General features: G+C 39.3%; 1 protein-coding gene across 6 annotated transcripts in view; it reads right to left on the reverse strand.

Annotated features, from left to right (window-relative positions):
- The window catches only part of SAP130 (Sin3A associated protein 130), a 91,222-nt gene that overhangs the window by 43,169 nt on the left and 32,209 nt on the right, over positions 1 to 15,844 (reverse strand). For 5 of the 6 annotated variants that reach the window (XM_032354014.1, XM_032354016.1, XM_032354013.1 and 2 more), the window contains 4 exons: positions 13,871 to 13,992; positions 7,748 to 8,050; positions 6,883 to 7,060; positions 246 to 350 (listed from right to left, as the gene is read on the reverse strand). In XM_032354014.1, coding sequence (XP_032209905.1) covers positions 246 to 350; positions 6,883 to 7,060; positions 7,748 to 8,050; positions 13,871 to 13,992 — 708 coding nt within the window. The remainder of the gene's footprint in view (positions 1 to 245; positions 351 to 6,882; positions 7,061 to 7,747; positions 8,051 to 13,870; positions 13,993 to 15,844) is intronic. The other variant, XM_032354012.1, reaches the window with a different exon arrangement.

Here is a 15,844-nt window from a genome sequence, read left to right on the forward strand (position 1 = left end):
GTCCTTAATGCTCTGAATGCATCATTTCATTTAAATACATAAAAATTCTAGGAAGCAGATGTTGTAAGTATGGCTATTTTATAAATAATACAGAGGCTGGGCAATGTGCCCTGGTCACACAGCTAGAAAGTGGATGTAAAAAGATGTAGATAAGCAAATTATGTAAAATTTGTCACATGTGTTAGACTTTTTCTTTCCCAATTATGTGCAGCTGGAAGCAAGAGTGATAACATTTATGTGCTCACCCTGCAGGCCTAGGTGACCCGGATGCACTCCGCATAGAACTCTCCACTCGAGGGCTAGCCACTTCAGGAGGCTGAGGAGGAATGAGGGTTTTCCGAACTGCCATTCTGAAAGAGACCAGACAAACCCAGAAAACAACAGTCCAAGGGCATTAAAGGATAGGAAGTACATAGTTGCTAGGCATACCTATGGTGAAATAAAAGCACTATATTGGCTGACCCATTTTTAAAAAACTTTTTCATTAATTAATTCATTAAAAAAAATAAACATATAATGTATTTTTACCCCCAGGGGTACAGGTCTGTGAATCGCCAGGTTTACACATTTCACAGCATTCATCATAGCACATACCCTCCGCAATGTCCATATCCCCACCACCCTCTCCCGTCCCCCTTCCCCCCAGCAACCCTCGGTCTGTTTTTTGAGAGTGAGTCTTTTATGGTTTGTCTCCCTCCCAATCCCACCTTTTTTCATTTTTTCTTTTCCTACCCCCCAACCACTTCCTCATATCAGGGAGATCATATGATAGTTGTCTTTCTCCGATTGACTTATTTTGCTAAGCATAATACCCTCTAGTTCCATCCACGTCGTGGCTGACCCATTTTTTTTTTTCTTAAAGATTTTATTTATTTATTTGACAGACAGAGATCACAAGTTGGCAGAGAGGCAGGCAATGAGAGAGAGAGAGAGAGGAGGAAGCAGGCTCCCTGCTGAGCAGAGAGCCCGATGCGGGGCTCGATCCCAGGACCCTGGGATCATGACCTGAGCCAAAGGCAGAGGCTTTAACCTGCTGAGCCACCCAGGCACCCCAGGCTGACCCATTTTTCAAGTGAATTTTAAAATTTTATCAAAGTAAAGTATTGAAAAAGTAAGTAAAAAGTAAGTATTAAAAGTAAGTAAGTATTGAAAAAGCCACATTTGGATTAAAAAGATTTTAACAAAATATAGCAGGTTCCCACCCCATCCCTCCCTCTTTCTTGTCAATCTCTACCCAGGAAGCAACCACTCTGACTCTTTTAGCTGATGCTTCTAGTATGCCCCATCTCCTTTCTACTCATTATCAAACTTGAAATCTATATTACATGTTCACGATTATTATTATGTTTATGCATTTATATTGACCTGCGAAAGTTCCTGGAAGTCAAATGAGAAAAGTTGATCAAGTTAGTTAGTGTCGATTGTGCCATGCACTAGAGGCCACATATGACTCAGACTGAGAAACACTGGGCTCAGCAATGTGGAAGTGGTGAGTAACTGTGACATGCTTAGTTTTGGCAGAGTGGTGGGAGCAAACGCTAGACAAGAGTGGGTTGAGAGAAAATGGCTAGAACCAGAATTTTGGAAAGCCTAATTAATCGATCTAGATGTAAGTTAGCCTAAAAAAGGGTGACCACCAAACATCATTTTAATTTATAAAGTGGCTTGCCAAAAAAAAAAAAAAAAATATGGATCTGATAAAGCCTTAGATTCAAGTAACAAGAGAAAATGTGTGGAGGAGACAAGAACAGCAAAACTACCCTAAAGGGGTAGTGGGTTGAATTGTGGTCCCTAAAAAGATAGCCAAGTCCTAATCCCTATACCTGTTAATGTAAAAAATAGGGTCTTTGTAAATATAATTAAGGTAGAGACTCAAAGTAAGATCCTTCTAGCTTTAGGGTGGGCCCTAAATCCAATTCCTCGTATCCTTTTCACAGAAAGGAGAGGGAGGTTTGAGACACAGGGACACAGAGAAGACCATGTGAATACAGAAGCAGAGATTGGAGTGATGTGTCCACAAGCCAAAGGTTTGCCAAGAGGCACCAGAAGTGAGGAAGGAGGCATGGAATGGATTCTCGTGGAGTACATTCAGAAGGAACCAACTCTGTTGACATCTTGATTTCAGACTTCTAGCCATCATAACTTTGGAGAATTATTTCTTTTTTTAAAAAGATTTTATCTTTAAGCAGGGGCACCCGGGTGGCTCAGTTGTTAAGCATCTGCCTTTGGCTCAGGTCATGATCCCAGGCTCCTGGGATTGAGCCCCACATCGGACTCCCTGCTAGGTGGGAAGCCTGCCTCTCCCTCTCCCACTCCCTCTGCTTGTGTTTCCTCTCTTGTTGTCTTTCTCTGTGTCAAATAAATAAATGAAATCTTAAAAAAACAGAATAATAATAAAAAAAATTAAAAAAAATTTATCTTTAAGCAATTTCTATATCCAACATGGGGTCCGGACTCACAACCCTGAGATCAAGAGTCACATGCTCTACCAACTCAGTCAACTAGGCACCTCTGTGAGAATAAATCTCTGTTGTTTTAAGCCACCAGATTTGTGGCAATTTGTTATGGCAGCTCTAGGAAACTAATAAAATGTGGATGCAGTTGAAAAAAATCAAGGCAGTGAGAGAGAAAAGTCTACAGGACAGAAGACCAAGTTTTTTCAACAAGTAAATCTCAAGGAAAAAGAGATGAAGGAAACCTATAAAAGAGTCTTAGGAGACATATCAACTCATTACAATGTGGGCACCTTATGAGAATACCGATTCAAATAAAACAAAAAATTCATGACATCTGAGCCCATGCTTAGGAAGCATTTTGTGTTGGGTCTATTCTAAGATCCTAGCCGAGGTTTGTGAGGTTAAGCAGGGCCAGTCAACATGGTTGTTTACCCAACCACAGTCTGCTGCACAAATTCAGCAGGAAGTTGGATTTGACTCTGGTTCTGACAAAGTGAAGAGGGTGGGGTAAGGAAGTGGGGGCTAGGCAAGGAAGTGATTATAATGGACCACAGAAACTGAGTCAGGGAGAGCAGAGAAAGGCCAAGAAAGCAGTGAGGAAAACGCAAAGGTGGTAGCATCAATGGGTTGAAGGTTTCCCAGTTAGGTACTGTTGCAGTGCCGCTGCCCGTGAGGTGGGAAGACAGAAGGTGGGCTGTGGGACACTGAAGGACAGAAGAAGAGGTCAGGGAAGTCTTGTGCTTATGGGTGTGTGCTGCTGATAGAGGGGGGTGGATAGGAAAGCATTCAAACAACTGAGAAGCCAGAGAGCTGGGAAATTATTTTGGAAAGAACAAGAGCCAGACATTACGGACTTTCTGAAGGACATACAAACATACCTGCAAATCACCTGGAATCTGAGTAAGCCTCTTGAGCTGCCCTGACCAACAAGGTAGCCTCTAGCCATATAGGGCTACTAAACAGCCTACTGGTGGAAAGTGCAAGCAGGAGCAAAATTTTTAATGGTAGTTCATTTAAATAATTTGAATTTAAAACTGATATCTGATTCAGTTATAGAAAACGTTGCAGTGTGCCTGGAATAACTTGGATATGTCAAAGTACTTTTTCAACTGCAAGTTTTATGAAATCTGAATACAGACTGAGTGCTTTCCAAGAGGGATGGCCTGAAAGTGGCACTGAGGCACACAGGGTACATCATCCCCACCACCAGGCTCAGTGACAGAACGATGGGAGGATAGACAGTCAATACTTTGGAGAGAGTACAGGAGCCAAGATCCCGTGAGAAAACCAGATTCTAGCTAAAGAAGGCAGGCACACAGGGGTTAGTTAGAGTCTGTGGTAAATGAGAGTGGTGTGCCCCACAGAGGAGGTAGCAGCCAGACTCTACCTCAGTGACTTCAAGCCCTCCAAATCCACACAAAAATGAGCAGCATCAAGTGGGAAACAGGCAGATTCTCTACAAGGCTTTTCTCGGAAAAAGAAATGTGAATGTGTTCCTACAGAAATGCAGACTACAGAGAGGAATCAAAACAAGGACTGGGGTTGAGGGATATAAAAGAACTTGTATCTATGATGGGAGTGTTAATTCATGGTGTGTTTTGGAAGACACTTCAGCAATATCTGTCAAAGCTAACAATGTACACACCCCTTGATCCAGAGTTTCCTCTTCTTGAAATTATCTTAAAAGCAACCATGAGTCCACGAGGACTGTTGGAGGATAATGTCTGTCTTAGCAGTGTTTGTAAGAGTGAAAAATGGAAACCAATCCAAATGGTTTATCAGTAAGGCAGTGATTACATACATATATCATAGTCTGTTATACTTAAACATTATGCGTTCTTTAAAAAGAATAACGTATATGCAATGATATGAAAAAATGTCTACCTTTGTGTGAAGAAAAACTGTAAAATCATGTGTAACATTCCATTTTTCTAGAAAATGTTTATAAATACATTAAATGAATTATGTATCATCTAAATACATTATGTATCACCTAAAAAAAAAAAAAAAGAAGGCAGGCATACTCAAAGAGGAAGAATACAAGGAATTCTGATGATGACAGAGTCAATTACAGGGGCACAGCAAAAGGGTTGTAGGGAGGCGATGAAGTGTAGGAGAAGGGGGAAGATCTTTTTATCTCCAGCGTTGTGAAATTTCAAGATGTTTATCTTGGTGTTGGTTTATCTGTTTCTACAGCATCTACTGTCCTGGTATTTCGTGGTTCTTTAAATCAGGAAACTCATGCCCTTCAGGTGTGGACATTTTCTATGAATTACGTTTAAGTGATCTCCTTCCTTTCATCTGATTTCTTGCTGAAACTCTATTACTTGAAAGCGGTTAGGAGCTCTTGAACTGATTCTTTTAATTATCTTTTCTTTTCTGTTTCCTATCTTTTTGTTTTTTTACTCTACTTTTGAGAGATTTCCTCAACTGTATTTTCCAACTCTTCTACCGAGTTCCATTTTTGCTTTTGTAGTTTAAATTTCAGGACATTCTCTTTTGTCCTCCAAATGTTCCTTTTGTATAGTACTGCCTTCCTGTTTCATGAATACATCTTTTTTTGTCCTTTGAAGGCAGCATTCACAGTTTTGGTCTTTATTTGCTTTCGCTTTCAGTTTTTAGTTTTATTCTCATTGTATAGCTCCTGTATCTTTCAGGCTACATTTTTCAGTATGTCTAATAGTTTGTATCTTGCATTGTCAGAAGGCCCCTCATACACCTGGTTATACTTAGTTGCGTGTTCATGATGAGGACTGGGGAACTAACACTTGGTCGGAACCTCTGAACTTGAGGAAGAACTTGCCTTTTTTTTTTTTTTTAAAGGAGGGAGTGAAAGAGGGAGAGAGGAGTGGGGAGGGACAGAGGGAGAAGAAAGTATTTTAAGCAGGCTCCAGGCCTAGCATGGAGCCCAGGTGTGTCAATCTCACAATCCTGAGATCATGACCTGAGCCGAAATCAAGAGTCGGATGCTTAACCGACTGAGCCACTCAGGTGGTATGCTGCCTACTTTAAGATTCACTGTAGAGTGATCTGATTCCTGAGCTTACAAAATCCTTAGTGTTGGTATCTTTGCATCTCTCCACCTGGGCTGGACGATCGCAGAAAGAAAGTGGAGTCCTCATACCACTTTTTGCCTGTAACATTCAATTGCCAGGGTCCCACCAGCTGAAAGGGAGACATGGACTGAAGTCTCAGTACTCTGCAAATATGTTTCTGGTAAAATACTCCTGGCCCTCCTTATGCTGATTGATCCCAGTGGACCATATGCAGAATTTAACCCTCTGGGTGTGTGCTGTGGTTGGGAGGAGCAGTGTACAGGGGATGCAGGTCTCTAGCCTTCTCAAACACATTTCAACCCAGCTTCCTTCTACCCTTTGTTCTTCCTGTTCTTGGGCCATATGAAGCTCAAGCAATTTAAATGAGAATGCTTCTCAACGTTCTCTATAGACTTAAAATTCAGCTTTCTCACAACCAAGTGAGTGAACACTCTCCTACCTGCCTTCCCGCTTCAAAGTTTGGTTGCTTTTGTCTTATATTCTTCCCATCCTTGTGTGCTTATATTTTTTTTAGAAAGCCTCTTTGCTAAAAGTTCTACAGGGCTCTGAGGGGACAACAAATTTAGAAGTGCGTGTTCAACCTGCCATGTTAAGCAGGTGCTTCTGCCTTCCATTTTCATTGACAAGGACTGACACAGACTGACTTTATCTTTAAAAGAGGCAAGTCTTTAAAAAAGGCAAAATCCTGCACATCTGGAAACCTGTATGGACCCAGCAGCTTATGTTTTAAACTTTATAATCTTCTGCTATTGATGCATATGAGCTGGTGAAGCCACAGAAACGCTGCTCTCTGAAGTGTGATTGCCTATCTTCCACCTCCCAAGTTTTCAACTTAAGTTTCAGAGCACAGCACATACCTTCCTACCCATGACCCACACCAACTTAGAGGTCCTAAGGCAACACAGTACACTTCTGCTACTAAATATGACCCTTACTTAATACATCTAGGATATTATTTGCCCTGAGCAACAATTTATGCTGGAGTAAGGAAGAAAATAAACAGTACACATTAACATGCCTACCTAGACATACCTGAAAGGTCAATTAGAAGCTACTCAGAGCATCTAGAATTAAACTCCCAAAACTAGAGAGAACTCCTAAAATAGTATGCAACAGCTGCTTATAAACTGGCCACCTCCTGCACTCCCCACCCACCCAGACTCATGGATTCTTACTGTCCTACAGTCTTTGCTTGGCAAGGCTCTACTGAATAAGTCTGTGACCAAGTTATTTTCAAACAGATTAAAAAATGCTACAGAAGATGAGAGCTTAGAATCTGCTACTAGCACTGGATGAGTAGCTACTGTTTCTGTTTCTATTAATTATATACAGATCTAGAGGTGTAATGTGGCACTACTGGGTCTACCTACCCATCTGTAGCAGGTTTCTTCCGGAGGATACTTGGCCGGGGGGATGAGCCCTGGGCTGGAGCGTTGGTGCTACCACTCTGGCTGTGGGTCTGCACCACTGTTGTTGCTGCTGGAGCAGCACTGAATGGATTGCTAATAGGGTTGGCTACAATTGTGGCTCCATCTGCCAACACCACTGCTGGAGGACAGGGAAGGGGCAGGAGAGAACAACGAAGAAGAAACAAAAGAAACATTACTAAAATGTCACATAAGACAAAAACAATTAGACCACCAGAATTAGAGTGCCTATGCTATGACTGTCTAATTTCAAGAAAGTAAGGGATGAGCACGATGTTCATCTGTCTAAAAGCAGATGGCAAAGTGGGAGAGGTTACTAAGTCTACTGATGCACATCTCTCTTTGCTGCCTAATCGTAACTACTAATAAATCAGATAAGATACACAAAGTACATAGCATACGTCAAGAAATAATCTCCTACAATTTTTGTGAAATACCATTGCTTCTCAATCCCTAAAAATGATACAATCCCTAAAAATGATTATTAATTTTACAGCTTTACATACAACTCTGAAGAAGATCTTTAAGAGAATAAGAATGCTATAATAAAGGTGAATTTTCTCTCTCAACTTTACAGAGTGCTTCTTACCACATGCAAACACATATTAGGCTGTTTATGTACAGAACTTTTAATGTTTACAATGACTCTGACAGATAACTCATGTTATCTGTAACTCACGTAAAAGAAGAAACTAAGGCAGGGGAAATTACTCAAGACCACCAAGCCAGTAAGTGACAGAACCATGATTTAAACCTAGTATGTATCTCTTTCCTCTATACCAACTTCCATGAAAAAAACTCAAATTACCTGAAGTCTTTCCTTCAGGTTGAGGCTGCTGAGTACCCATTGGTGCAGGCTGAAGTCCCTGTGTGTTTATTGGGGTTGCTGAGTGAATTCCCTGTGTGCCCATTGGTGCTGGCTGTATTCCTGGAGTCCCGATGGGTGCTGGCTGAATCCCCTGTGTACTGATGGGTGCTGGCTGGATCCCTTGGATATGTCGAGCATGAGAAGCATCCACTGTCATCAACTGCATGGGATTTAGGTGGACGGTGGATGCCACCCCAACACTAGTTTGAGCTGTGATGGCAGAGTTTGGAGCCTGAGCGGAAACTGAAAATGATGCAGAAAGTTACAAGAGTGTCAGCTCTGATTAGATATAGTCCACATAAAGAAAAAAAAACCACTAAAATGAAAACAGACTTTTCCACTGTAAAAGATCTAAACCCTCAGTTTTTATGGCACCTTTTTTTTTTTTTTTTTTTTTTGAGAGGGAGAGAGAGAATCCCAAGCAGACTCCACACCCAGGGAGGAGTCCCACATGGAGCCTGATCTCATGACCCTGAGATGGAATCAAGAGTGGGATGTTCAGCCAACTGAGCCACCCAGGCACCCCAGTTTTTTTTTTTTTTAAGGTTTTATTTATTTATTTGACAGAGAGATCACAAGTACGCAGAGAGGCAGGCGGCGGGGGGGGGGGGGGGGAAGGAGGCTCCCTGCTGAGCAGAGAGTCTGATGTGGGGCTCAATCCTAGGACCCTGAGATCATGACCTGAGCCGAAGGTAAAGGCTTAACCCACTGGGTCACCCAGTCACCGCTTTTTCTTTTTTATTTTTTAAGGATTTACTTCTTTATCAGAGAGATAGTGAAAGCATATGCGTGCACTAGTGGGAGGGACACAGAGAGAGGGAGAGAGAATCTCAAGTAGACTCTGTGCAGAGCACAGATGTGGGGTTTGATTTCACAACCCCAAGCTCATGAACTAAGCAGAGCTGGATGCTCAACCAACTATGCCACTCAGGAGCCCCATAAAACCTCATTTTTTTTTTTTTTTTAACAAAGCACTACATAAAGCTCTATATATTAGAGCTTTTTCCCTCACTTCTTATCAGCGTGATATGATCTTCCTGCAGATTACTAGAAAAGCATTAAAACAAGAAAAAGGAAATCATCTATTAAATTCTAAATGTGAGCCAGGCAACTGTCCTAAATAATTAAAATAAAACTTCTGAGACCCATCCATGGCTCCCAGGTCAAGAATATTTGCTCTAACTGATGGAACCAACATCATAGGTATTTTTGATATATGGTAGTTACAAATTTTAAATTCCATATATGCGCTGAAGATAGAGAACAAACAAGTTTCCTTTTTCACTACAGTGTATATTAAAAACTCAAAAACAACAAAATTGAAAACAGCAGCATTCCCAGGAAGCAAAAGAGAAGGAATTTCTATTTGTGGAAAGAAAAATACAAATGATGTTTCTTCTCAAATAAATGAAATGTTATTCACAGTAACAAACATACGGAAACAACCCTAAGGATCTACTGATGGATAAATGGATAGAGAAAACATGACATCTATCTCTACACACACATACACACACACACACACAGAGAAGAGTATTCTTTAGCCTTAATAAAGAATTAAATCTTGGGACGCCTGGGTGGCTCAGTTGGTTAAACAGCTGCCTTCGGCTCAGGTCATGATCCCAGTGTCCTGGAATCCAGTCCCACATCAGGCTCCTTGCTCAGCAGGGAGCCTGCTTCTCCCTCTGTCTCTACCTGCCATCTGTCTACCCGTGCTCACTCTCTCTCTCTGACAAATAAAATCTTTAAAAAAAAAAAAAAAAGAATTAAATCTTGCCACCTGTGACAACACGGATGGACCCTGAGGGTATTATGTTAAGTGAAATAAGCCAGACAAGGACAGAAAAAAACCCATATGATCTCACTTATTTGTGGAATTTAAAAACAAATATAAACAAACCAAGTTCATAGATACAAAGAACAGACTGGCAGTTGCCAGAGGCAGGTAATGGGGGATGGGAGACATGGGTGAAGGGGGTCAAAGGTACAAACTGCCAGTTATAAAATAAATAAGACTTTGGGATGTAGTATACAGCATGGTGACTATGGTTAATAATACTATACTCGATATCTGAAAGTTCCTAAGAAGATAGATCTTTGTTTCCATCACAAGAAAAAACATTTTGTAACTATCTGTGGTGATGGATGTTGTTAACTAGACTTATTGTGGTGATCATTTCATGATACACAAAAATACCGAATCATTACGTTGTACACCTGAAACTAGTATGTCATGTCAATGACATCTCAGTTGAAAAAAGGGGAAACACTGATGTAATTCAAGCTTTATATACCATATATATAGTGGTTAAATTGTTATTATCAATGACAAAATTGCAGCAAAATGTTAGTACATGTAAATTCATAGTTACCGCTACATTACAATTCTTCTCTTGATGTAAAAGAAAGAGAAAAAGAAAAAAAAAGAATCAACCTGGCAAAGCTAGTAGTTTCTTCCTGAGAAGTGAATGAACCTTTGTTTTTTTTTTTCTTTTTTTTTAAAGATTTTATTTATTTATTTGACAGAGATCACAAGTAGGCAGAGAGGCAGGCAGAGAGAGAGGAGGGAACCTTTGTTTTTGTTCAGTAACAGTTGTGGGCACTTGCCTGAACATGCAGTACACGCATGCCAAAACCAAACCACTCTGGTCTGAGCACATATTCTGTGCTAATACTTTATTCACACACAGAAAAGAGCTTTTCCCCAGTCCCACCCTGTGGTTCTGTCCTGTGCATTCTAAGAGGCTTTCCAAATGTCACTTCCTTTAGAAATGACTCCTGACCTCTAACCTTTCCCTTTCAAGTAGAAATAACCTCTATTAGCTCAGAAGCAGGTTGGTTTTGTTCAAGTCTCTTTTACTGGAACTTGGCACTTTCTAGTAAGAGCTCTTCAAGTCTTATCTCCCTATTAGGGTCTAAGTTTGTTCAAAGTGAACCATTTAAGAGTCACTTTTACAAACAGAGCCTAACATAGGACCTTACATACAATAACAGGGTTTCAATAAATATCTATAAAATTAATAAATGCATGAATAAGGGTGCCTGGGTAGCTAGCTCAGTTGGTTAAGCATCTGCCTTGGGCTCAGGTCATGATCCCAAGGTTCTGGGATCGAGCCCCACATTGTATGTCAGGCTCCCTCTCAGGAGGGAGCCTGCTTCTCCTTCTCCCTGTCCTTCCCCTCCTCAAGCATCCACTTTCTCTCCCTCTCTCAATAAATAAAATCTTAAAAAAAAAAAAACAAAACATGAATAAATAAATGAATAAAATGGAAAACATCTCTGAAACAAGTGAAATTTCAGAACAATCTGAGAGGGATCAATTACTTGCAAACTATATAGATTATACATATGTATTCATAATTTACGTGTTTATATCTATATTCAATGAACCAAAAAGATTCCATCTTTATAAAGTAACCACCGCCCATGAACAACTGGTCTACTCTATCATAAACTATATATTATAGTAATCTCATATTTGGCCCATTATATATACATTTTCTTGTCCTCCTCCTTATTTGAAAAACATTTGCTTTAAAATCATTTAAAAGGAGCCACTTGAAAACAGGATATTGTAAGCTAATCAATCATTCCTTCAGTTGTGTTCATCTATGCCAAGATCCATAAGCCTGAGAAATAAAACATTACCCATCATCTGCACCAGCAATTACAGTATTGGAAGAAATAAATTGCTGTTGATTGGACTACTCATTTTTCTGTGTTCCTATCCATCAGGACTACTGTAGTGGTAAAGAAGACAGCTGGAAGAGAAACAGATGGTTGGCAGGATCCCCAATTCTTCTGACAGTCCTCTTACAATGGATTTTTATAAATAAATGTTTATATAAAATGGTAGTGTCTGCAGATTATTCTAGCTCAAGGGAGCTTATGCAGGTCCTTTTTAGTTAGATAGCACTGAGAGAAATACTTATCGGTCATGAATTTCCTACCCCAGAAAGGCAACATAACTGCACTGTTGTGGAAGTACCAACTGGGTAAGGGAGATGAAGGAACCTGAAGGAAGTGCTGTTATTGATAGACTTCAGAATTTTCAGCTATTAGTGTAACACACATACACACCGACACACACACACATGAAATTTACTTCTTACTTATCAACATGGTTCTACCATACTTACTGCATCCTACTTTTTACCATAATCAATTAAACATGGTTTTATCTTTATAGGATTGTTAACAAAGAACAGTTGTAAGTTTCCTTTAAAAAGATGCTATTACTTTGATGTATAGCAAAATATGACAGAAAACTCAGAACAATTCATCAGCTACTTCCCCACATTAAAATAAACCTAGGGACGGGGTGCCCAGGTGGCAGAGTTGGTTAATCATCTGACTCTTGGTTTCTATTCGGGTCATGATCTCAGGGTTGTGAGATCAAACTCTGTGTCTGGATCAGAGCTCAGCGCAGAGTCTGCTGCACATTCTCTCCCTCTCCCTCTGCCCCACCCCTTTCGTGCACTCTCTCAAATAAATACATAAATCTTTAAAAAAAAAAATTAATAAATAAACCTTGGGGAAAGTTTTGTGGAAAACAACAACAACAAAAAACCCAAGGCAGAGACTGAGGAACCTGTTTCCAAAGAGATTTAAATACCTTAGAATTTTGAAGTTTTAAGCCAACACTGCCCAATGGAAATATAAGTCATACATGCAATTGTAAATTTTCCAGTAGCCACATTAATAAAGTAAAAAGCAGGCCAAATTAAATTTTTTTTAATTAAAAAAAATTATTTACTTATTTGACAGAGAGATCACAAGCAGGCAGAGGCAGACAGAGAGAGGGGAGGGAGGAAAGCAGACTCCCTGCTGAGCAGAGAGCCTGATGTGGGGCTTGATCCCAGGACCCTGAGATCATGACCTGAGCCGAAGGCAGAGGCTTAACCCACTGAGCCACCCAGGCACCCCAGGCCAAATTAATTTTAATAATATACTGTTTAACCCAATACATCCCAAATATTAAAATTTCAAAATAGAATCATTACAAAAATAATTAGTAAGATACTTTACAGTCTCTTTTCCATACTATGTTATTTTCAAAATTCAAGGTATGTTTTATAAAAAAACATATTTCAAATCAGATACTGAGTTCAGTTTTTATCAGAAATATTTTATTTGGGGGCGCTTGGGTGGCTCAGTGTTAAAGCTTCTGCCTTCAGCTCAGGTCATGATCCCAGGGTCCTGGGATCAAGTCCCGCGTTGGGCTCTCTGCTCAGCGGGAGCCTGCATCCCTTCCTCCCTCTCTCTGCCTGCGTCTGTGCCTACTTGTGATCTCTGTCTGTCAAATAAATAAATTAAAAAAAAAAATCTTTAAAAAAAAAGAAAAATATTTTAATTGTATTTTGATTCAATATAATCTACAATTTTGAAGCAGTAGTTTCATATTAGTAAGTTGTTCCAAACATACTAAAAATGTCTCCAATTTTAATTAAGTAAAACAAAACAAAAAAATCAGTTTTTCATTTGCACCAGTTCCCCCTTCAAGTGCTCAATGGCTCCATGGAGCCTTGGCTGCAGAGCTGTTTCACATAGAAGAGCAACACCCACAATCTGGCTCTCTTATGCCTAAAGTGAGCTGAGCGTCTCATAGGAAAAGAAAACACAAACCCTGAGGATTAATTATTTTTTTTTTTTTTTTCTGGATCGGCAAAAAGAATGCTATTTACAAGTCAGGATGGTGAGTGCTGACATAACTGGACTAATACTAAAAAACACAAGGGAGATCCACAAAACAATAGAAGCTCGCCCCATAAAAGTATGGGTTTTACCATTTTAACTGTACTGCCATTTTAAGGCATAACAAATTGTTAACATAATCCTCAGGGTGGGATAAAAGCATACAAATACACTAGTAAGTAGCAATCTTCTTATAGATCACAGAGATATTATCTAAAACCTTACAGCTTCAGATTTTAGCCTTATCTGAACTTGAAGACAGAAGGTGGAGTAATTAAATCCATACTACAAATACTCATTGGTCAATTTTGACCCCACTGCTTCCAAAAACTGGAATGTTAAAAGTCCTCTTAATAGCAGGGCTCATACCTGGATACTGTCGGATGGTGGACACGGAGCTGGTGATTGGGGTGTAAGTGTGCGCAGCCAGTGGGTATGCAGAAGGTGGGTATGTTGGCAAAAAGTACTGGAACTGAACAGGAACAGATGGTCTATAGACAGAAGACAGGTAATATAAACAAAAATAGGTCTATTTTCTTTTTCAATTTCAAATGATCCTATCCCCTGTATCCTTTTTGTATCCTTATATGCCATGCCAACATTTCCCCAATTGTGTCCCAAATAAACTGTCAGATCAAAGGACACACACCTAGAAAGAGGAGCATTTGTAAAAATAAATGGGTGCTATAAATACATCAATAAACACAAAAATACACACGGTAACAATCACCAAAACCAACACAAAAAAACCTCAGTAATCAAAGGTTTTCTCTGCTCAATTCCACTTGAAAGACTCTAAAGTTTACACTGGCAAATCTTATCAAATACAAGTAAAACAGAATCCCAAACTTATACAAACTGATTCAGAAAACAGAAAAAGAAAAGAGCAAATTTTAACATAGCCCTGCCACCAAAACTAGATAGGGAGAATAGGAGAAAAGATGATAAACAAATCTCATTCTCTACATCAACACAAAAATTTCTAAAAAAAATGGAACTAAGTACTGTATAAAACAAAATACATTATGATCAAATAAGGTTTACCACAGTTAGATAACAATGATTCAATATCAAAATTTCTATGAATGCCTTAGATTCTTTAAAAAATTAAGAGATCATTTGAAGTATCACAAAAGATACACAAAAATATTTAATAGAAACATAATACTCTATGTTAGTTATACTAGAATTAAAGAAAAATTACTTCCCGCTTCAAATTTGGATAGCATTCAATACTTAGGATATAAATATCTTGACAAAAGGAATGGAAAAAAACTTTGTTCCTTAATCTGAAAATAGCACCTAGCAAAATCTATTCTGAAATTTCCCAAGAATTCCCATTCAGATCAGGAATAAGATAAGACTGCTTATTATCTCTACTCTATTTAACATCATATTGGAAGCTCCAGGTAACGAGAGACACACAGGTTTGAAAAATGGAAATGAAAAAAATACCTCATCCTTCAAAAAACTGTCCCTTTTTGTAGACAAAATAAACACTTACATAGGAAATCCAAGAGAATCGATAAACTTTTAGGGCTAACAGGTGTGTTTAGCAAGGTGAATGGATACAAAGACCAATATATTAAAACCTATAAGCATTCCTACACACCATAATATGCAAACAAGAACATTTAAAAATGACCCAATTCTGAAACTACTTCATATGCACTGTACCAGGTTCTCACTGGGAGAGAAGATACAAATACGGAATGGGGGAGGTAATGGGGTTGAACTAGAAGAATCTACATGTACTAAAAAGTTTTTTTTTAATTTTTATTTAATTTATTTATTTTACAAAAAGAGTGAGAGACCAAGGGAGACAAAGGGAGATCTCACCCAGGCTCCCCACTTGGCATGGAGTTTGGCAGGGGCTTAATCCCACAATCATGACCTGAGCTGAAACCAAGAGTCAGACACTTAATCAACCAAGCCATCCAGGCACCCCTAATGAGTTTTTATGATGTCACATACTTCCTATTTTGTCAGCTAAAAGAGACTGGAAGAAATGACAATCAAGTAGCAATAAACAGAGCTAATGCCTAGATTCTGGTTTCTAAATGATGAAAAGGAACCCATGGTTAAAAATGGTAGATTTTAGGGCTCAGACAATATTCAGGAGAAACTTGGAATATCTTGTTGTGATGGGAAGTAAGGAAGGGGTAGAATGTATGGGACATGGAAAGCCCACAGGAACTGGTCTGAAGAAACTCCCAGAGACAATGTGAACATCAAAACAAATGACAACAATGAATTATAATAATAAATAAATCCACGAGTCCATGCTCATTTAAAAAAATAAAATATACAACAAAATAGGGACGCCTGGGTGGCTCAGTTGGT

The sequence above is a fragment of the Mustela erminea genome, chromosome 8, assembly GCF_009829155.1.
Source record: "Mustela erminea isolate mMusErm1 chromosome 8, mMusErm1.Pri, whole genome shotgun sequence".
NCBI classification, from domain to species: domain Eukaryota; kingdom Metazoa; phylum Chordata; class Mammalia; order Carnivora; family Mustelidae; genus Mustela; species Mustela erminea.